This window comes from Canis lupus, chromosome 20 (genome assembly GCF_003254725.2).
Source record: "Canis lupus dingo isolate Sandy chromosome 20, ASM325472v2, whole genome shotgun sequence".
Taxonomy (NCBI): domain Eukaryota; kingdom Metazoa; phylum Chordata; class Mammalia; order Carnivora; family Canidae; genus Canis; species Canis lupus.
The window spans coordinates 2189379-2212307 of record NC_064262.1 but is presented as its reverse complement, the minus strand read 5'-3'; the positions used below and the strand labels follow the sequence as shown (position 1 = coordinate 2212307).

Genomic DNA, 22929 nt, shown 5'->3' with positions numbered 1-22929 from the left:
GATGTTTAAATGATTCCAAATTTGGCCACTGACTGCTCCTTTAGGCTGGCTTCTCTGTCTTTTGATATGGCTCCCTTATAAGTCTCTGACAGTTCACTTGCTTTCTGGTATAACAAGGTATCCTAAGCTCACCTCACAGTTTTTGTGCTCCAAACCTAGAATCAGCTATTTCTCTTAGGAACACAGCTACACTCTTCTCTGGCTGAAAGCATTAGTCCACTCATGTAGTAACTTCCTGTTTTGCCCTCACTTTGCTCCTTCAGGGATGGGGCTGCATATATTTTTTCTCCAGGGCTTGACATAGGCTTATTACCTTGAAGTCATTCAATAAAGCTTTGTTGAATGAATGAACAACGGACATTAGCCAGGGCAGTGGTTCTCAATCCTGACCACATATTAGAGGAATCTAAAGAGCTTTGAAAAAATATTGATGCCCAGGCCCCATACCCAAATATTCTGATTTAATTTGTCTGGTATGGAGAGACAATTTAGCCTCCTGGTTAAAAAATACAGACTTTGGGGCCAGACTATCTGGATTTTGAGTCTCAGATTCAGCATTTACCCTCTGTGTGACCTCTTTAGGTGGCTTCTGTTTCTGCCATAGTCTGTAAAGGTAATTAGAGCATCTACCTCACAGGCTCTTGTGATAATTAAATAAATTAACATAGGCAAAGTGCTCAGAACAGCTCCTAGCAGAGACAACACCACGTAACTGTTACTCTACATTTGTTCGTGAGGTAATTAATTTTTTGAAATACTTTCCAATGTGTTTTCTCTTTTTGATAATTCAGGTTTGTCCTCGGCAGCCTCTCGACCTTTAGGACTAGGCCCCAGGCTGAATGAGAAAGACAGAGAGGTGGTTTGAGAGAAATTCTTGCTGGGGATGGAGAGGAAGAGAGCTTCTCTGGTCCTGGGGGGAGGACAGACAGATTCCTGGGTCTCCTAGAATTATCCAAGGAAGATGGTGAAAATATGTCAGATGGTTAAGGAGGACTGGAAGCAGAAGGGACTTAGGGCTGGACTCTGGAGGAACCTCTCTGCCCAGAGTCCCACTCATTGGGTAGCCAGGTAGAGCTAAAATGGAGAAACGAGAGTTCACTCAGCTTGCTCAAGGAGTTCCTGTGTTCCATTCTTTGGAAGGAATTTTCCACAGATTGGAAATATTGTGTGTGACAACTGGCTGCTGCAGGGGTGGGAGATGAGGGGATCCTGCACCAGAGGCTTAGGCAGAAACAGGCTAAAACCAGGGGCTAGAAGGAAGACACAGCCGAGTCTTAAAGATCCAGTAGCTGGAATAAGAGCCAAAGTGGGGGCTTTGTCAGCAGGAAGCCAGCTGAGTCCTTTGGGAGGAGCCCCTTCCTTGTGGGATATTCAAGAATCCTGGAGGCTCACTGCAGCTAGAAAAGCCCCAGGAGGGGGGTTTTGGTAGTCAGTTCATTATAACTATCACCAAGATGCCTGCTCTCCAAGCTCAGCTGGTCCCTCAAAAGGCAAGATTTCTGTGTGTCAAGCATATTGACACAGGAATCTCTTGCAAGTTCCTTTGGCCACTATGTTGTCATCTCCTCCTGGAGCCTTTTATGAGCAGGGAATAGATTCCTGCCACTAGGTGTCACCTGCCACCACCATCTCTCGCTCTTTGTCTCTAGAAACCTATATCTACATTTCTGTTTCTCCTTTGAACCATTTCTGCTTCTTCTGAGCAAAGAACTCATCTCCACGCACTCTCCCTGTGGGCAATTCAGTGAATTCTCCTCATGAGTGTCAAACACAAAAGCTGATTACTTTGGGGGCAGAAAAGGGAAGAGTTCCCTTTATTAAAACTTCTTTATTGAGATATAATCTACATGCCATAAAATTAATCTTTTAAAAAATATGTAATTCAGTGTGTTTTAGTATGTTCACAGAGCTGTGGAACCATTACCACCATCTAATTTCATGACATTTCTGTTTCCTTAAAAAGCAACCCTGTACCCTGTACCCATTAGCAGTCATTTCTTGTCTCTGATTCCCCCTGACAACCACAAATCTACTTCCTATCTCTATGCATTTGCCTTTTCTGTACATTTCACATAAATAGAATCATGCAAGGTCTTTTGTGACAGCTTCTTTTCACTTAGCATAATGTTTTCAGGGTTTATTTACATGGTAGTTTGTGTTAGTACTCCATTCCTTTTTACTGGCAAATAATATTCCATTGTATGAATGTACCATATTTCCTTTGTGTATTCATTAATAAGTAGAGACTTGTGTTGTTTCTACTTTTGGGCTGTTAAAAAATAGACAATATTTCTAAATTTTGAAATTAGGAAATGTGAGTCTTCTAATTTTGTTCCTTTTTAAGATTTTTGCATATTCTAGGACTCTTGCATTTCCACATGCATTTTAGGATAAGCATGTCAATTTTTGGGTGCAATATCTCATATTTTATTTAAGTTTTCAGTTTCTTTTCATGATGCTTTGGAGTTTTCACAATAGAAGTCCTGCACTTTTGGAGTCACATTTATTCCTAAGTATTTTATTCTTTTTGATACTATTATAAATGGAATTGTTTTCTTAATTTCATTTTCAGATTGTTCATTGTGAGTGCATAGAAATACAATTTTTTTTTTGTACACTGATCTTGCATCCTGTGGCCTTGCTGAATTCATTTATTAGCTCTAAAAGCTTTTTTTGGTGCTTGTATTCTTTAGGATTTTCTAAATAAAAGATCATGTCATACGCAACTATTTATTCTTGTCTCACCTGGATGTCTTTTATTTTTCTTTCCTAATTGCCCTGATTGGAACCTCCAGTATAATGTTGAATAGAAGTGGAAAAAACAGACATTCTTGTCTTGTTCTTGATTTTAGGGGTTTCAGTCCTTGACCACTAAGTCTGATGTTAGCTGTGGGGTTTTCACAGATGCTTCTAATCATGTTGTGGAAGTTCCCTTCTATTTGCAGTTTTCTGGGTGTTACTGTCATGGATGGGTGTTGGATTCTGACATATTTTTTCTGCATATATTGAAATGATCAGCTTGGTTTTTTGTCCTTCATACTAGCAATACAGTGTATTGCATTGGTTACTTTTCATATGGTGAACTAACTCTGCATTCTTGGGATAAGTTCTGCTTGGAATGGTGTATAAGTTTTTTTTGTTGCTGGATTCAGTTTCCTAGTATTTTGTTGAGGATTTTTGCTTCCTTATTCATAACGAATACTGGCCTGTAGTTGTCTTGCAATGTCTTTGTGTTTAGTTTTGGTATCAGAATGAATTGGAAAGTGTTCTTTCCTCTTCTTTATTTTGTAAGTTTGTGAAGGATTGGTGTTAATGAGCTCTGATGTTTTTGAAACATCATTTTGGTTTCCTCACTCTGTGTTGGAGGTGGAGAAAGAGGTTTTGTTTTTGTTTTTTTGTACCCACCCCCCTCTCCCCGGTGAGTCCCAGGTCTCTATCAAGAACTGTGCAGAGTCTGAGATTTTGCAGGTTAGCTTGTTACAGTTTTGTGGACACTGAGAGATAATGTGAAACTCCTAGGTCTGAGATGAAGGACAATGTCATTCATAGCAATAGCATTAGCCAGTGCATCAGCATTAGTTATTTGAGACCCAGTTCCCACAGGGCAACATGAAAAGTGACAGGTGATACCTCTACAGTAGGTAGGCTGCATTGTAGGAGAGGAACCTTGAGCTTAAGACCCCAAATCTTTTTTTTTTTTTAAGATTTATTTATTTATTTATTTATTTGGTGGGGAGAGGCAGAGAGAGAGAGGGAGAGGGAGATAGCCGACTCCCCCCGAGCACAGAGCTAATGCAGGGCTGGATCCCACAACCCTGAGATCATGACCTGAGTCACAATCAACATCGGGTGCCTAACCGACTGAGCCACCCAGGCCTCATGGCCCTTATATAATGGCCAGTAATGCCTGCCTTTTGCTATGGAAGGGGGAACACTGTTTCTGTCTTCTGGGCTGTCTGCTCTATAAACATGCTTAAAAAGGTAGTCCAGGTCAAAGACATCAGTGTTTCTGCTCATAAGACATGCAGAAATGCCTGAGACTCATGGAGAATTATCTCCTAACAGATGTACTCATTAATATTTTCCTTCATACTCCCTTGTTATTCCTCCATCAGATGTACTATTATTTATACATTTTATTATTTTTTTTTTTTAAGTTTATACATTTTAAATTTAGTTTTTATCAGTTGTACATGCAATGATGTAAAAGGTCAAATAGCTTTTGGCCTACTCCTTAAAAATAGTTCTCTCCTCCCCTCCTCGCCATGGACTGCTCCTCTTTCAACTCCAGCTGAGCCTTCCAGCATCGAGCACTATATTTCTAAATAACATTTTTATATTACTGCTACTTCCTCGTTTCTAAGATGAAGGCATTGACTCTTGATGTCCACTGTAGAAAATGTGGTTTCACCTTTCTTTCACAGGCCCACATTTGCCTACCTTCTGGTTTCTCATTTTTTCCAGGATAGTTAAGGTGTAATTTTGGTTCCCTTAATATTTAATATTTGCATTATTATTATTTTTTAAATTTTTATTTATTTATGATAGTCACACACACAGAGAGAGAGAGGCAGAGACACAGGCAGAGGGAGAAGCAGGCTCCATGCACCGGGAGCCCGATGTGGGACTCGATCCTGGGTCTCCAGGATCGCGCCCTGGGCCAAAGGCAGGCGCTAAACCGCTGCGCCACCCAGGGATCCCCAATATTTGCATTATTAGACATTATTATTATAAAAGCTATTCACAGATAAGTCGTGTGCCATAAATTTTCTTTTCCTGTGCAACTTTTTGTTCTCTCAAAGTCAATTGTTTTATTTTGTTAGTTTTCATTGTTCTTCTTCAAATGTCTAAATGCCTAAATCTTACAAAACATTAAGATTCAGTTTTCCCTTCTGGAACTCTTCTCCTGCAGAGCCCTTTGACCAGCTCCATTCTGTGGGGGTTGCTCCTCAGGCATGCCATGCAGGTGGCCATTCTCAACATCTCCTGGGAATTTCTTCCTCTCTACTGTGTTTGATTCTGTTCCCTGGATCCCATGTCTACTCTTTTTTTGGTTTACATGTCCATTTTTGGCAAATCATATCCTAATAAACGGGCACATAGGAGATACGTGTTTTGAGACATTGCTTGATGAATTTGTGCCCTCACACTTAATTAATAGTTAGGCAGGTATAGCAGTGTAGGTGGAAAATAATTTCCCCATAGAATCTTTGAAGGCATTTGCTTCATTTTCTTCTAGCTTCCAATGTCATGGTTCAGAATCTGATGCCATTCTGATTCTCGACACTTGTATGAAACTTTTTCCCTCTCTCCAGAAGCTTTTGAGATCTCTTGTTTGCTCCAGTGTTCTGTAAGGTCGCAGCGATATGCTTTCATTTGGGTTTGTTTCCATTCACTGTGTATCTTTCACATGGTGTATCCTTTCGATCTGGTGACTTCAAGCTCTGGGAAAATTTCTTAATTTATTTCACAGGTGATTTTATCCCCCCACCCCCACCCCCAGTTTCTCTGCTCTTTTTTTTTTTTTTTTTTTTTTTTTACTGGAACTATCATTCAAACATTGGCTTTTGGACTTGTTTTCTCTCTCACTTTCTATCTAATTGCTTTTTGCTCTGCTTTCTGAGACATTCCTCCCATCATACCCTCCAAATTTCCTATTGTATATTTAATTTCTGCTACCATATTTTTAATTTCCAAGAACTCCTTTAAATTTGCTTTTCTGTTCCCTTGATGCAATGTTTTCTCTTATGTCTCTGAGGATACTTCTCCTGTTGCAGTTTCTGTTTCCTCCAGGTTATTTTTCTTTATTTGTTTTGATTTTTGTCTCTGATGTACATACTTTCCTCAAGTCTCTGATAGTCTCCAGCTGTTTGCTCATCTTTAAGAGTGGGATGCCATGGAAGCTTTCTCTGTGAGGTTCTCCAGAGGGTGATTTGGCTTTGCCTGATTTCAGGGCTGGTTGGGTCCCCAAAGATGAGCCTTCTAGTCCCCCACCTGGAGGGTATGGTTGCCCACATTCTAGGAGCCAAGGAAGGAAGAGAGGTGGGGATCTCAATATTCCATGTGCAATTGTTCACTTACTCTGCCTGCTTAAGTCCTGAGTACCTGCCTTCCACTCCTGGCCTCAGCTTTGGTCTCTACTAGGGTGGATGAGGGGCTCTGTGTCACTACTGAGAGTGGGGCAGGAGATTCAGGTCTTCTTCTCTTTCAACAAGCATCACCTTCATTCCATCCTCCTGATGTACTTGTTGTTGCCAATTCCTGAGGCTGCCTGGGGTTCTGTGCTACAAATCTGAGGGTTTTGTTTATGTGTTTGCTTGTTTTTCTTGTGGCCAGTTTAGGATTGAACTTTCTCAGGTCTGGCTAATTACTACTTATTCATCTGCCCTCCAGCTTCCAAAATTTGGTTGCTCTTGTCCACCCTCTTCTTTCCTTTGTACAACTGAGTTTATTCCTTTTACTGTCATTTTAGTGGGACTTGGGGGAGAAAATATATGTATTCCAACGTGCATTTTAACCAAAACCAAATCACTGTATTTATTACATGTTTTTGTATCTGTCTTTCCTACCACATGTTGAATATCTCAATGGCATCCCAAATGCTTATAAAAAGTTATGTTTCAATCACCTTTTTATTGAATTAACTAAATAGATTATAAGAGATTTTTTTCTTGATTGTGGTTTTCTGAATAAATAAATGGAATGACTAGGTTTGTGTCACACAAGGAGAGAAGATTCACTGCCTGTTTTTAGGTCTGATGCTGTGGTTGTTGGTTCATAATGGGCATGCTATTATACAATTGCTCTATTTTTCATAAAACCCCAGTGATGATTCATTCAGCTAATCCCAGAAAATCCACCATGTTAGAACCAAATAATTAAAATGGACTTTGAGAGCTCACATGATAAATCCCTTTCCCTCTGGCTGAAAGCATTGTTAGTCTACTACAGTACCAAGAAAAGAGGTTGTCTCATAGTATGAGTGTAGACATGTTTGAAAAGCTGGAGGATATAAGTTCACTAACTCAATATTATACCAGGAAAGATAAGATAAAGAAACAAGACAAAACAGAATACCTTGCGGGTCCTCAGATACTAATTGCCACTCAACACTCTGGATGTCCTTAGGCTACCCTCTCTCTGTATTCTCTGTCCTCTTCTGGTCAAGAGAAAGCCAAAAGCCAGAGGATGGAGAGGAGGTGTGTGATCACAGCTGGAAGAGAGCTCTGGTGTATGTATGGGTCCAGCAGCTGGGATCTCTCTCCTGACTCCTCGTATCCAGCCTTATACATAGAGTGTGAACCAGGGGCACTGGTTATTAGATCTCCTTCCTGAGCCAGATTTCTGGCTACTATGATAGATTACTTTACACAAGCATATGATGTTTAATATAAAAGATATTAAAACAGTTTTTTAAAAACCTCTTTGGAAAGTCCTCTGAAGAAAGAGAAAGGAAAATGAAAGCTTTTTATTATGGCAATGTTCAAGCATACACAAAGGTAGTGAAATAATGCCCCGATGCATCCATTATCCAACTTGAACAATTATCAACATTTTACTAATGCTATAAAGTCTGCTCTTGCCCCCCTTACCCCATTCACTTTTTTAACAAGTATTTGCTGGAGTACATGAAAGCAAATTTCAGATAGCATATCACTGTCAACCACAAATACTTCTAAATGATCTGTAATTGTTCACGTTCTTCTTTTTTCTTTCTCCTTTATACAAAACCACAATGCCATTATTATTATAACCTGACAATGAACAATTCCCTACTATCATCTAATACTCTAGTCCATATTAAAATTTTCCGGATTATCTGAAAAATATCTTTTTGCAGAGGATTTGTTTGAATCAAGAACTAAATAAGGCCCACTCATTGTATTGGGTTCATTTATCTCCCGTCTCTTTTAATTCATAATGATAACTTTATTCTTTAACTTCCATATAATGGTGTGCATTAAAAATTAAGGTGGGCTTATAAAAGCCTTTGCTTTGCTGCAGTGTCAGCTTTATTTTAATCTGGCACCCTTCCAAATTTTAAGTGCTCTCAAGGCATGCTTTTCATGGATATGTACTGGCCTACTGCTTCTATTAGTCAGGTTAGAATTGAACAGTTAGTCATCTTAATACAACTGTATTCTGCCTTATTTATTGATGCAACTACTCAAGCTTTGGAGAGAGCTGCTCATTAGATTTGTGTATATTTAAAAATTTCCCTGTTATGTTAAAAATTATAAATCCATACTGTGTATTGCAAAGATGGTACAATTTGATACATGGGAACTAAATGTAGTAATAGATATATACATTAGGTATTATTCTAGAAATGATTTAAAGCAATTTATTTTAAATGGTAATAGTGGAGAAGGAATAAGAGCGTCCTCTTAGATCAGGGTCTCTTGGTCAATAAAGACCATGCTAAACCCCAACACTTCTGTTCATTATTCTATTTCTACCTGTTCTTCATGTTTTCAAATCTCCTCTTAGCCCTGCAATCAGGATTAGACTTGCTTCTCCCATTTCTTGACTCTTCATATTCAATTAATAGTTATTGAGTGACTGCTATATGTCAGACATATTATAAACTAGATATCATTTAACTCTTACTATAGCCTGTGGAGGTAGCAACTCCATTTTGCAGACATGGAAACTCAAGTTCAGAGCTTTGGTGAGGTACTCAGTCACTAAACTCTAAAGTCAATGCCGAGGGAAGTTATAAAGCATTTAAAATTGAATCAATACCTGCTCCGTGGAATCCCCCGCAGACATAGAGCTTCCCATCTACTGTTCCTGCATTGGTAGAATTGGTTCGAAGGGAGAGTAGGGGACTTGGCATAGGTGGGCCCTCTCTCCAGAAGTCCCCGTCAGGGTTATAGATCTCCACCACATCAAGGCACTTTCGAACCTGGCCTTTGTCCCGACCTACACAGCCAATTCCACCTATAGAGAATGATAAACAGAAATGAGATGATCAAGAATTGCAACTTTTCTGTGGCAAGCACCCCCTTCCTCCAACAGTTTGTATCACATATTTATGGGCCTCTGACTTTTCTCTTTCTTGCCTGGTGCTACTTCTCTGATAATTTCTAAGCAATAGTGATGTCTGCTCTGTACTCCATACCCAAATTTAATATATTTTTTTTCCCAGAGTATTCTATCTTTTGTGCTTATGCATGAAGCTGATTCCACTGCAGGCTTTATGTTCTGAAACATCCAACTCCGGTTCACACAATGAGCCTCTAGGATAAGAATTTCACATTTGAATGTGAGGACAACTCAACCCTGACATCTGTCTTTCAGTTTTTTGTTAGCAATGATTTCGCCGACCTGCCAGTAGGGATGTGTCCTTCCTGTTCCTCATCATTGTAAGCCCGTCTCTTCCTCTTAAGCACTGTTTTTTTTTTTTTTTCTTAAAGATTTTATTTATTTATTCATGAGAGACAAAGAGAGAGAGAGAGGTAGAGACACAGAGGGAGAAGCAGGCTCCATGCAGGGAGCCCCATGTGGGACTCGATCCTTGAACCCTGGGATCACACCCTGAGCCAAAGGCAGATGCTCAACCACTGAGCCACCCAGGCATTCCTCTCTTAAGCATTGTTGCGTGAACTTTACCCCATTAAGAAAGGGCCATTCTTTGAAAAATTTCAGGTTTGAGGTCAAAGGAAGCCTCCAAACTGGGATGCCCAGTTCGTCTTCCATTTTTGGATGATATAGTTCATTCAACAGATATTCACTGGTTGCCGTTTTATCAAGGCAATGTGCTGAATGATAAGAAGTTTAGGAAGATGAATAAGGCATGTTTCTTGCCATTAAGAAATTAATTCGGTGGGGGCAACCTGGGTGGCTCAGTGGTTTAGCGCCTGCCTTCGGCCCAGGGTATGGTTCCGGAGACAGGGATCGAGTCCCACGTCAGGCTCCCTGCAGGGAGCCTGCTTCTCCCTCTGCCTGTGTCTCTGCCTCTCTCTCTCTGTCTCTCATGAATAAATAAATTAATTAATTAATTAAAAAAAAGAAATTAATTCGGTGGAAAAGGGTCATATATGTAAATAAATAGGCAACATGGTAACAGGTAACTTAAAAGAGAAAACAAATTAGCCTCGGAAGTCCAGAAACTATAACAGGTAACAGAAATATCATTTATATAACCATGATTTTAAGTAAAATTCTCCATGGGAAATGTAATTGCATAAGAATTTCTAATCCACTCTAATAAGAAACACACGTTTTAGGTGATCTTATTTGTTCTCTCTTCCGAAGTCTCACAGTGAAAGGTCTTAAGCATTGGGGCCATATTTTCTGACCTAAGGATGGCTCCTGAAGTAGAGGTGAAGTCCCTGGAAGGAGAGACATTTCTCTCATGGGTGACCTCCTTCCATCGCTGACCCAATCTGATGACCCTGCTCTGCATAGCCAATCTCTTCGCTATTGAGAGGGTCCTAGAGGATTCATTGCACTTGCCGCATGTTGAATGGGGCAAGGCTGTGTTGTTTGCAGCCACATCCAACACCTAAACTAAGCTGCTCTGATCTCTTGGCATTTATTGTGTGGACCATGTACTGAGAAATTAATCAGATACCGTCTCATGACATTTCTTGTTCCACTGTTACTTAACACCTGTTGTCCAACATTGTACCAGTCTGATGGTGTTTTCATCATTGCCAGTTTTTCATTCTTTCTTACCTACACAGGGTCTGACCCATTTGTGTGCCTGGAATGAATGAAAGAATGGGCAGTTTAACTCTCCCAATGCTTTCTCTGTCCAAGTGGATGTACCGTAAGCTCATTGAAGGCAAAGGCTGCTTTTCATATCTCTTATATCTCACACTGCCTCACACACAGTGCTCAATGAATTCAAGAAGATTGATGGGAACAGCTTATATTCACCATGGTTGGGACTTATGCCAGGCATAAGTGGTGATGTCAGAGGACTTCAGAGGAAGTCTTTTTATTTTCTCCCCCCTCTTTGCTGATGGAACCTGGCTGATTTCCTGTCTCAGCATGGATCCAAGGACTGAGGCTATCAACTCAGGAAGCTCTTAACTGCTTTCTCTTATCGGATTGGATAAATAATTTAGCCCATTTACAATGCCAAGTCTGAGCTGTGGTGTTTCAGAGGAGGGAACACACTGGCCTCAGTTAACTGCACAGCTCTGCTGTCCATGGCCATCTTTCAGTGTGGTAGCTAGAGGCTTTCTAGTCCAACAAAAAGTGGAATTTACTATTTGTGGGGCAAGACGGCTTTTAAGAAGAGGATTTATCACCAGCAGCTAAACCTGGCAAATACTCATCAGGTAAGAACAAGATGATTTAGTTACCTGCTCCCCAAAACCCAGGAGAGATATTCTTAGGCTGGATTATACTACAACCACTTTGGAAGACCTATTAACAAGCAGAAGCAAAAAGGTTAAATGCAAGTCACTGGGAGTCAGGCTGGGGCATGCCAAGTAACCAGCATTCTGAACATAACTTGGAAGTTTCAATAAAAGTCCATTAGAAAAGCTTCCCCAACATAATGCATATAAAGAATGGGTATTAATCTCTTGGTTTTTGAAATAATTAGAGCGCTTGCCATTTTTGTTTCTCTGTTACTAAGTGTATTTAATTATAATGTTTAGTCCTTACTCTGCTCTTTGAAACATGTGCCCTTTCTGTTTGGTTGGCAGACAGCGCACATGCTCCACTCGAGGGTGCCATGGCTGGCAGGGCATTGTCTCTGCTCCTGACCATTAACGCCTGAGTGCATTCTCCGTCGCACTTGGATGTAATCCCAACATCAAGTACACTTAGAGCGTCACTCTGTAACAGCAGACTAATGAGCTTAAACTGAAGGTGAATCCTGATTAGATAAATAATCAAATAAAAGTGTGATCTTTATTAATAAGTCAGCAGCAGCACTACAAGAGAATTCTTTTGATGAGAGAAATCTAGGGTAGGATCAGTACATCTTTAGAATTTCAATGAGATACCTCTATATCTTTAATTTATAAGCTATAAAAATCACTCAGCCTGACTTTTCTTTATTCACAATAGACCAATGAATAGAAATAATCTTTGCAATCAAACCAAAATCGACCTTGGATGCAAGCTATATACCTTAGGGGTTTTTTGGTGGGGGGGGGGTGAGGGAGGGAGAAAATTATAGGACATTGCCTCCCTCTCCTCGTTTTTGTTTCTACAAGGATGAAGACCTACTCTTTTTTTTTTTAATATATTTTTTAAGACCTTCTCTTCTTGTGTTTGGCTGCTATAGATTCTTTCCAGACTGTGGGTGTGCACACACAGGCAGCTGACTGAGGGTAGAGGTGAGGGCACTTCTCTGGTACCCTCCTAGGGCTCCCAGTCCACAGCATCCTGCTTACAATGGTATTGGCTTCCTGCTTCTGCCTGCTGGGCTGCCTTCAGGTGGCAGGCTTACTCTATTCTTCCCTGGGCTGGATCCAAAAGAGGAAGGGGATTGTGTCTTCGCTCTGAGAAGCCTCCAGAGTTACTTGACTTGCTAAAGAAGCTTTAGAAACAAGCTTTAGTAAGTATCTTTACTGTTGTAGTCTCCCTTGTGATACAGAAAAAGCAGGTGGGCTTTTGGAAACAGACAGACCCTGGTTCATATGCTTGTGTCATCATCACTTACTAACTTGGGTTCATATAATCTCTCTAAGCCTCAATTCCCTCAATCTGTAAATTAAAGATGATGATGCTATTTTCTTAAGTTGTGGCAAAGATGAAGTTATTACATAACTGTAATGAGACAAAAGGGTAAGGGGGTACTCACATTAGCTGTCTATCCTTTCACAAACATTATTGTGGGAATTTCTTTGTTCTTAGGTACTTTGTGTATACAAGGTAGCTAGCATGTAGTAGGTACTTCGCCATGTTAATTCGTCCTCCTGTATGTTCCAGACTGTTGGGTAAGTAAGCCAATGTTCACTGAAGTGGCTGAAATCTGACATTTGCTTAACTTTAATTTAACTATTTGCTAGGTTAATAGTTGATGGCTTACTGACTGTATGATCAAATCTCTCATAAAAGTTTCTTCTAAGGTTGCATAGAGACAACCAGAAGGTCAAAGGGCTGTCAATTAGGCCAAGCCTCCACCTCAGCCATCAGGTGGGGAGAAAAGCTCCCTGACAAGATTTAGAGGAATTCATTTGGTCATGAACATCTGAGAGAGGTGGAAGCTGTCAGGTGACATCCTAAAAAGCCAGAAAAGGATTTTGCAATCTGTAGGCTTCCGGGAGTGAAGCTGGCCTACCCATCTGAGTGGATGGGCTACTTTCTGACTTGCATGTCAAATGCAATCTAGCCACTACTAATATAATGCTTGTGACAATTTTGTTCTCACTTGAGTTGTCTGCTGAGTTTTTTCAATTCTCATTTTACAGTTCCCGATGTGGAGCCCAAGACCCTAGAAGACATGATCTTGTCCCTTTCTTAGTCTAACACAGGCATCTCAGGTATTTTCAGAAAAAAAGTCTTTGAGGACTGGGTTGAAAGCTTATCTGCTGTTTACAAAATTTCAGATGATGCTGTAAAAGGCCTTTCTGCCATTTATAAAATTCTGGGTGATGCTGGCACTGCTTGTCTACAGTGTGTCTTGGCTCACAGAACATAGGCTGAGAGTCCTCATTTATAATAAGGTTATTTCTCTTCACCTGCTAACCCTTTATTGTCCTTTGTCAGTTTTTTCTCACCAGACTAAGAAAATAATCATCTGTCTGCATATTATTCACTCCTCAAAACATATTACCCTGAAAATCAAATAAAAGGAAGACCAAGTTCCTTTTGTTAAAGCTTGATTTTGGAGGGAAAATCATGTGTTTGAAACATTTTACATTTCCACTGTGGAATTTCCAAGTGGAAATGTAGGCGGCTGAATAGTAAGTTCTGGCACTGAGCCCTTGGGTGCCAAATAATCTGCAGTTACAAAATTGCTGTCCCATCTGATTCTGAATGGCCCCTGGGCTTTATGTCTTGACCTAGTATTGGGTATCAGTGTATTTCAACATGTGAGTGAAGTCTGGCCTCACTGTGTCAGTTCTTTCAGGCCCTGGGCCTGTCTTTCCCTCATTCCTTCCCTGTTCCTCTTCACTAGCTTGTTCTGCAGGCCCTGGCAGGTCTGAAGGCTGAGCTCATATAGGGAGAACAAGGGAGAGCCTGAGAAAAGAGGGTAGGAGCAAGCTTAGGGGATGACCTAGAGATGTTACAACAAGCCACAGGTGACAAGTCACAGGTACTCAGCTTCATATGAATATATCACCACTATCCAACTTGATTTAGCACCCTCCATATCTGTCACCCAATTCTGTTGGTTGCACCTCCTCAACACTTCTCATGTCTATCCCTTCCTTGAAAGGTATACAAGACCCAGCCACTGACTGGAGCTTCACCTTTCCTCTCACACACTCCACTACTGTATGCTTCAGGCATGTGGAACTACTTGCAGTTCCCCAATCAGATGAGGCTATTCAGCTCCTGGCCTTTGCATAGGCTGGTCTCTGCCTAGAATGGCCTCTCCTCCTCCTCTACTTCATAAACTCCTACTTCTCTTTTAAGGCTCAGTTCAACAGTCATCATCAAGAAATCTTTCATGTCTAGGGGTGCTTGGGTGGTTCAGTTAGTAGACTATGTGACTCGATCCCAGGGTTGTGAATTTTTTTTTTAAAAGATTTTATTTATTTATTCATGAGAGAGAGAGAGAGAGAGAGAGGCAGAGACACAGGCAGAGGAAGAAGCAGGCCCCATGCAGGAAGCCCAATGCAGGACTCGATCCAGGGTCTCCAGGATCACACCCCGGGCCGAAGGCAGCATTAAACCACAGAGCCACCCAGGGATCCCCAGGGTTGTGAATTTAAGCCCCATTTTGGATGTAGAGATTACTTAAAAATTAAAAAATCTTTTAAAAAAAGAAATCTTTCATGTCTCTCTACACAAAACTAGCCATTCCTTTCTTTAGGCTTCCACTGTCCTTTAGACAGAAATCAGATTCCTATAAAATATATTGTTCTTATTTATCTTTGTTTGTCTCCCTGTTAGATTAGATTGTAAATCTCATGAGGGCAGAATAGTGTCTAATTCAAATCTGTGTCCTCAACATTTTTTATAAATAAAAAAATAAAAATAAAAATAAAAATAAAAAATAAAAATAAAAATTTAATTATATGCATACATGGATCACCTCCTCACCCTTACCCTCTCTCTTTTTCTTACACTTTTTTGTCAAACCAAAAATTGACGACTGGCTTCCCAGAACGTGGCAAGCACTGAGTCCAAAGAGCTGAAAACTCACTTCCTGTTGTTTAATAAAAGTCATCTTCTTAAGGATATAGGGATGTTGGCCCAGGTATTGGGAAAAATTGTTGGTTTGTAAGTCTGTTGTTGGGCTCATCTCTTCCCCCAGGTTGGTCTGCCTAAAGAATCAGTAACTTCTCTTAACCTGGGCTGGTCCTAACCAGACACAGGTCAACACTCTGCTAGTACTTCTCTAAAGGGGCCTGTGAGAACTATGAATCCAAATATATTCCACAGCTGAAAAATGTAGACACACAGGAAAAAATCCTTGAAGGCAAGGTATGCATCATTATATTCTCTGAGGTGATAAGTATAATGTCTATTTCCAAAGGATCTTAACAACATGTATTGACTATTAATCTTTGGCATATTTATCTCATGTAAATAAAATGATTTGCAGAAAGCCATAATTTTGTGCTAATTTCCATATTTACCCAAGAACTAGTAGAGAAAGAGTGATAAAAAATGATCACATCTATTAATTAGGATAAATTAGTTGAAGATAACACATTCTATTCTTTTATGATGTTTTAAAACATATGTTATTCTCTGCCTTAGTTAATTGAAGATACCAAATGTAATTAAACACTTTCTTAAGGATTCAGGAGTAACAATAAGACCTGTTGTCACAATATATCATAGATATATAGCTGACTCCATACATCAGTCTGTGTGAAAACAGACGTAAAATTTACTTTCTTGAACAAATGCTTGCTCTTGGTGTGACTTTTAGCAATTTATCTCTTTTCATAGGAACAAAGCATAGAATGTAGTTGCATAATCCTTTGGCTGTGGAATACCATGCTTTTCTGCAAACATATACCAGTAAGTCAGTGGATAAGATAACATTCTCTAAAGATATTTCTCATTCATTTTCAAGATCATTATCATCACTGTTCATCAAGCTCTTTCATTGTAAAAGCTTCCAACTTTAACTTCAGAATAGAAAGCACTCTAAACTTCTAGTTAATTTTAAGCAGTGTACATTTTGGATATCCACTTTGTGTTTGCACTAGGAATCAGAATACCTTTAAGATTCTTTTTTTTTTTTTTTTTTTGTCCTTAAGACACAGTCTACTGGGAAACCATATGGCAAATATGAAACCATAAGTAATATAGCATTAGAATGATATGCAGATTAAATAAAGTACAATTTCTAACTGATGGTCATAATGAAATGTGGGACTGCCAACTCTCCATGAACTTTTAGGATATCAATGGTAAAAATTACTATAGCTAAGTTGAAATTTGGGAGTCATAAGAAGTCTTTGGTCTCTTAGAGTACTTATTTCAGGGCTCTCTTTTGAGAGTGCCAGATAATCAAGGTTAAAATCCTTCATGTGGGCAGCCTGGGTGGCTCAGCGGTTTAGTGCCACCTCCAGCCCAGGGCCTGATCCCAGAGACCCAGGATCGAGTCCTGTATTGGGCTTCCTGCATGGAGCCTGCTTCTTCCTCTGCCTATGTCTCTGCCTCTCTCTGTGTGTGTCTTTCATGAATAAATAAATAAAAATCTTAAAAAAAAAAAAAAAAACAGTATGTGGCCCTTAAAAAAAAATCCTTCATACGGGGGCACCTGGGTGGCTCAGCCAGTTAAGCATCCAACTCTTGATTTCAGCTCAGGTCATGATCTCATGGGTCATGAGGTCAAGCCCAAAGTGGGCTCTTCGCTCAGCATGGAGTCTGCTTGAGATTCTCTCCCTTTCCCTCTGTTCCTCCTCCTGCTGGTATGCTCTCTCTTTCTTTCAAATAAACTTTTAAAAATCTTTAAAAAAAAATCCTTCACATGATTTACTGGAAATACATTTCATGGACACCCACAAAAAAAAGAGGACAAGCCATTCAGTCTAGTTCAAAGCCACCTGAACTGATGAATCTCTAAATCCAAGCCTTTTCTCTAAGAAAGATGGCATTAGGAATACCTCACTTGACATCTTTGGCCATTGTAAAAGCATAGTGCTTTTTTTTGTCCAGCATGAACTTAAGAAATGTCTATCTAAGTTCAGAACACTTCTGGAATTTGATCAGACCACATTTGATAGCCTGCTCTGATAATTTGTGAATTTGGGATACTTTGACTGAATAAACTTGCCATCCTCCTAGAGTACCTGACTATCCAGTGCCGCCCAGGGGAAGGGAGGTTGTCTCATTCATCTCTGCATTCCCTCTAAGAGCTGGCCTGGTGCTTTGCTTGTGCCATGAATGTGTAGTAAATATTCTGGGCATATCATCCCTCCACCTCTTCACTGTCTTCACCATTATTTGTATTTCTCAAAGTGCAGTCCTATGATTACTCATACCACAACTGCCAGGATGCTTCCTATAATTTAGATTCCTAAGTTCCACCTACTCAGAGTTTTCCAAAGGTGAGGGCCAGGGAGCTTCCACTTTTAATAAACAACAGAGGTAATTTAAGAAACACTTAAAAAGTTGCTTAGAGTTTTATAAAAAAAAAAAAAAAGATAAAGGCAAAATCTTGCCATAATGAAACTTCTTTCATCTCATACATTCACCTCTAGAGAGTGATCTTTGAAGTGCATTTACTCTTGTAATTGGAACCTTCTGTGTGATGTCCCTTTCTGTCATCCTCAGTGGCACTCCAGCTGAGAAGCAGATCACAGTGTGACTGCTTTGGTATGCCAGTGAAGCTCAGAGTGGTCTCCTGGAGAAAGTGACACCAATGGTTTGGGGCATCAGCTGTGTGGGAAGACTTCTTGTTGGCTGGCTCCCCAGACAGAGAAATGAAAAGTCCTACTTTAAAAAATTACCCATAGTACCTGTAACTCTGATTATTTCTGTGGCTTTTTATAGGGTAGCAGAACAGGATAGGCTACAGAGATGAGAGACATCATTTCAGTAAAGCAATATTTACCAACATTCTATCACAGAAGCCAGGTCCTGGGCTGGCTCTTGGAAGGGACACAGACACGAAAGAGACAAGACGTCTTCCCCTAGGTGGTCTGAGTTTAGTGTGAGGAGGGCAGTGACAGACTCAGAGTAGTGTGCTGCAGGGAACCAGTGCAATTAACCCTGACCCAGTGGTGACACAATCACCAAGGTCATTTTTTGCTGGATGTTGATGGGTGTGTAGGAGTTAGCTAAACAGATAAGAGGCATTAAAAGCAGAGGGAGGAGAGTAATCAAAGGTACAGAATGGAGTTGTGTGCAGTTAATGACTGTCAGTTCCTGTGGCTGGAACTGGGGTTTAGGTTTCATGGGGTTGGGAGGGAAGAAGATGAGGAGATGAGGCTACATAGGCAGGCTGGGGCCAGGTTGGGAAAGGTCTAAATATTTCCACAAACAGATATTGGTGCTCATTTTCTACATTTGATTTTCCTGACCTATCAAGCTGAAGCAACTTCTGAATACAATTTGACTTTTTAATAACACTTGCTAGAAATCCATATTTATGAGTATCCATTGTCATTTCTGAAGCAAGCATAATTAATTCAAAAGCATAACTAATAGTAGGAGATCTAAAATATTTGCTAGTTTATTTCACAAAAGCTTTTTTCCAAAGAGAACCCCTGGTACCATATTTAAAATCAAAATTTTTTTGTAATACCAATACTCAACAAGAGCTCATGACTAGGGTTTAATAAGATAGAACCCAGAAAGTTCAATTTTTCTTAAAACTTTACTAATAGGAGTCTGCATTTAATTCATCTCCTTCATTATTACTCATAAAAATATGATTTTAAACCTTGAAAACAAGGAGTTAACATTTTTTTTCTCACAGTACTGGGATGTATTAACCTAAATTTTTTAAGCTACCTATTTAAAAGACTGTTTTTGAAGATTAGGATATATTTTGGGTTAAAGTAGCTTAACTATCTTCTTGTAATGAGCTTTCACAGTACAAATGACAAAAGATTGCCCTTAAAAAATCAAGCATTTAAAAATGCATGGCTTTCCACAGCACCCACTGGTCTCTTCCCCGAGAGTTTCAGTTGGTTCTGCCATTGAACCCATGACCTCTCCTTCCTGCACGTCCCAGTGAAAATGGCTACACTCTTGAGAGAGCCCTCAGAAAAAAAAGAAAATCAGTTTTAAGTACCTGGGTTTTCAATAGAGTGTCATTTACTCATAAGGCTTATATAGGCTCTTTAATTTTTTTTTTTTTTTTTGATAGTCACAGAGAGAGAGAGAGAGAGGCAGAGACACAGGCAGAGGGAGAAGCAGGCTCCATGCACCGGGAGCCTGATGTGGGATTTGATCCCGGGTCTCCAGGATCGCGCCCTGGGCCAAAGGCAGGCGCCAAACCGCTGCGCCACCCAGGGATCCCTATATAGGCTCTTTAAATTCTTTTAAGCTCTCCAAGAAGTTGTGCAACAGAAGAGCCTACTACAGTATGGAAAACTCATAATATAGACACGTAACTGAGTGAACAGTGGAATCACTTAAGCAAACAATCAAGCTGTATCTTTTCCTGTATTTTTATGTTAAGAAGGCACTTGTTAACTTCCGAGGAAAAACTATCCAATATCCGGCTAACATGCCTCTTGGTTAGTTTGCCATAATCCCAGGAGTCATTTTCATATAAATTCATTATCTGTGCCAAGACACTTTTCAAAGACATTTCCGCAGGAATTTGGCACAGATGTTAACTGAAGCTAATATTCTAACACCTTGACTGTGGGACCCAGGAAATTTAACAAAAATCCCCTACCCCTGGACAAGCAGAGCAGGACTGATTCCATTTTGTGCTACACCTGCCACCTCCTGTATGATCCCCACATGACCTGCTTATTGTTTAAGGCGCTGCCCCACCCTAGTCAAGCCGCTGGGCACACCCTAATCAGAATCGGCTCATAACAATGTAACCCCGCCTTGTGCCCGCCAAAACTGCGAGCCGATTCTGACCAAAGTAATAGGCCAGCTCAAGTGGATACTATAGGGTAAGATGTAATTCAATCAGCCACCTGCGTGTGGACTGACATGACTGTGCAACTATCTGCGTATCCCATGGGCCACTGGCCCCTATAAAGCTGCTACGCCTCTTAGTCTCCGGGGCCAAGTCCCTGCTCCGCTGTGTCGGGTATACTTGGACCCAAGCTTGAGCTTGTAAATAAACCCTCGTGTGTTTGCATCGGTGTTGGCTCCTTGGTGGTTTCTCGGATTCACAATCTTGGGCACAACATTGACAACTCATATCAAACCTCAAGGGTCAGCCGTGGCTACAGGGTCCAGTAGTTCAAATGGAAAGAACACATTCCAGACTATATTTCCAAGAGTTCCTCACATGAAAATGTGTATCTTTTCTGCACAGAAAGGCAGGCTGTGTGAGCGTGCAGTATGTTATTAGTGCATGTTTACAATGGGAGGGAAAAGAAAAAAGTGGATGGGCTGAACATTTTCAAAGAGCTTTAGTAAGAGCAGTAGAACTGGATACACAGCCATTGGGGATCTTAAACTGAGGTTCTCCAGACAACCCCCACCTCCACCCCGCAGTCCCAGAAGCATTTACTGGATGGGGCATCCTTAGACTGAGGAGACCATCAGAAGAGGATTCTGATAGAACCACTGTCATTCTTTTCATTGTGTAATTTTATCCTTTACCCCTTTGGTCATGTTTTTTCTCTTTACTGGTTTACTAAGGGCTGACGACCATCCTCACTTTTCTTTTCTTTTCTTTTTTTTTAAGATTTTATTTATTTATTCACAAGAGACACAGAGAGAGAGAGAGGCAGAGACACAGGCAGAGGGAGAAGCAGGCTCCATGCAAGGATCCCAATGTGGGACTTGATCCCGGGACTCCAGGATCACGCCCTGGGCCAAACAAAGGCAGGTGGTAAACCGCTGAGCCACCCAGGGATCCCCCATCCTCACTTTTCAATTTGCCTCTCCTAAACCCTTGCCTGTGCAGCTAATTTGAAGTATGGTATAGAGATATGTCAAACTGATGTGACCAATAACGACACAATACAAAAATGGAAAAAATATCCCTGCACTGAGAGAGAACAATTTTCTTGAGATTGTTTAAAAAAAAAAGAATAGCCCACAAAAAATACAGACTCAAAATGGTGTAATTTACAACAAGTTCTCACACCATTGCTTACTACATAACCTAATTGCAGTTTCAACCTACCCCAGAAATGTGGTCTTAACTGGTCAGTCAGGAAATTTTCAATCCGTGCCCGCCAAGTCTGCACCTGAGCCCTCTCCAGCGCCCTAGGAAAGATGAGGTCATCTGCATGATCAGACACCTTGCTTTTCCTCTTGGAAAGCAGCCTTGCCTAGAATAATCTTTTCTTTTTGCTAATAACTTTCTTGCCCCTACCCTCTGTCTATAGCAATTTTTCATTTTGTACAACTCCTTGGAGCATCTCGCTACTTGCTGGATGAGGTGTGCTGCCCGATTCATGAACTGTTAAATAAAGCCAATTAGATCTTCAGATTTGCTTGGTTGGATTTTGTTATTTAACAGGATATAATAGTGACTGTTCATCACAAGCCCTAGAGACAATATACCTCCAGGTCCAGTAGAGTTGCTCATGAATCCATTGTAGTGCTCAGGTTCTTTTTTTTCTTTGTAGGAGCCAGGCTCTTTGATGCCAACCCAGGACCAGGACCAATTGTTCTATCAGTCAATTAGTTAGACCAGGTGTTGGACTCTCTAATACTCTCTGGGGGCTGTGTCTTCTTATAGAGTCTGAAGGGATAAAACCCTTCTCATGCTGGTGGGACAGATTCCTGAGGATAACAATTCCACCCCCAGGTGCTGCTCAACTCAGGTCATCCTTGAAAAATTATCCCTTGCTTTGGCTGATATACAAAATAGTAAACCAGTTAAAATTCCTTTGCCCAAATAACTATGGAAATTTGGCACAGCCTTTGATTTTTCCATTGCTAACTCAAAAGATTCTCTGCTATTGTTGATACTTCATTTTGTACCTAGATTAATACCACAGAGGGGAATAGAACAATTTCTATCTTTATAAAAAGAAGAGGCAAACTATTAAGGAAGACTCAGGGAACTGCTGGGCTTTATTTTGATGATGAGACCTGGAAAAGTCCAGAGAGTGCCATCAGAGTGCCCTCCACTCCCTTCTTGTGATACTTTGTTATACTTGTATATCACACAGCTTGATTTATTTCTCCAGAGTCTTAAATCTACAAGGCCACTGTCCTAACAGATGTTTCAACAAATGACTTGAAGACAAAAGCAGGATGAACTCATGCTAATCGACAAGCAAATTAAAAATCAGACCCACAGGGCACCTGGGTAGCTCAGGGGTTGAGCGCCTGCCTTTGGCTCAGGGCGCGATCCCGGGGTCACAGGATGGAGTCCCACATCGGGCTTCCTGCAGGGAGCCTGATTCTCCCTCTGCCTGTGTCTCTGCCTCTCTGTGTGTCTCTCATGAATAAATAAATAAAATCTTTAAAAAAAGAAAAAAAGAAAAATAAAAAAATAATTTACTTATATTCATGAGAAACACAGAGAGAGGCAGAGACACAGGCAGAGGGAGAAGCAGGCTCCCTGCAGGAAGCCCGATATGGGACTTGATCCTGGGTCTCCAGGATCAAGCCCTGGGCCAAAGGTGGTGCTAAACCGCTGAGTCACCCGGGCTGCCCTAAAATCTTTATTTTTTTATTTTTATTTTTAATAATAAATTTATTTTTTATTGGTGTTCAATTTACCAA

The 22929-nt window shown here is 40.5% G+C and overlaps 1 protein-coding gene across 5 annotated transcripts in view; it reads right to left on the bottom strand.

The window, feature by feature from the left end:
* KBTBD12 (kelch repeat and BTB domain containing 12) overlaps positions 1-22929 on the bottom strand; it is a 78686-nt gene that overhangs the window by 18799 nt on the left and 36958 nt on the right. For 4 of the 5 annotated variants that reach the window (XM_025448096.2, XM_035702462.2, XM_025448111.3 and 1 more), the window contains exon 6: positions 8746-8943. In XM_025448096.2, the coding sequence (XP_025303881.1) occupies positions 8746-8943 (198 nt within the window). Of the gene's footprint in view, positions 1-8745; positions 8944-21373; positions 21457-22929 lie in introns of those variants that run through there. The other variant, XM_025448118.2, reaches the window with a different exon arrangement.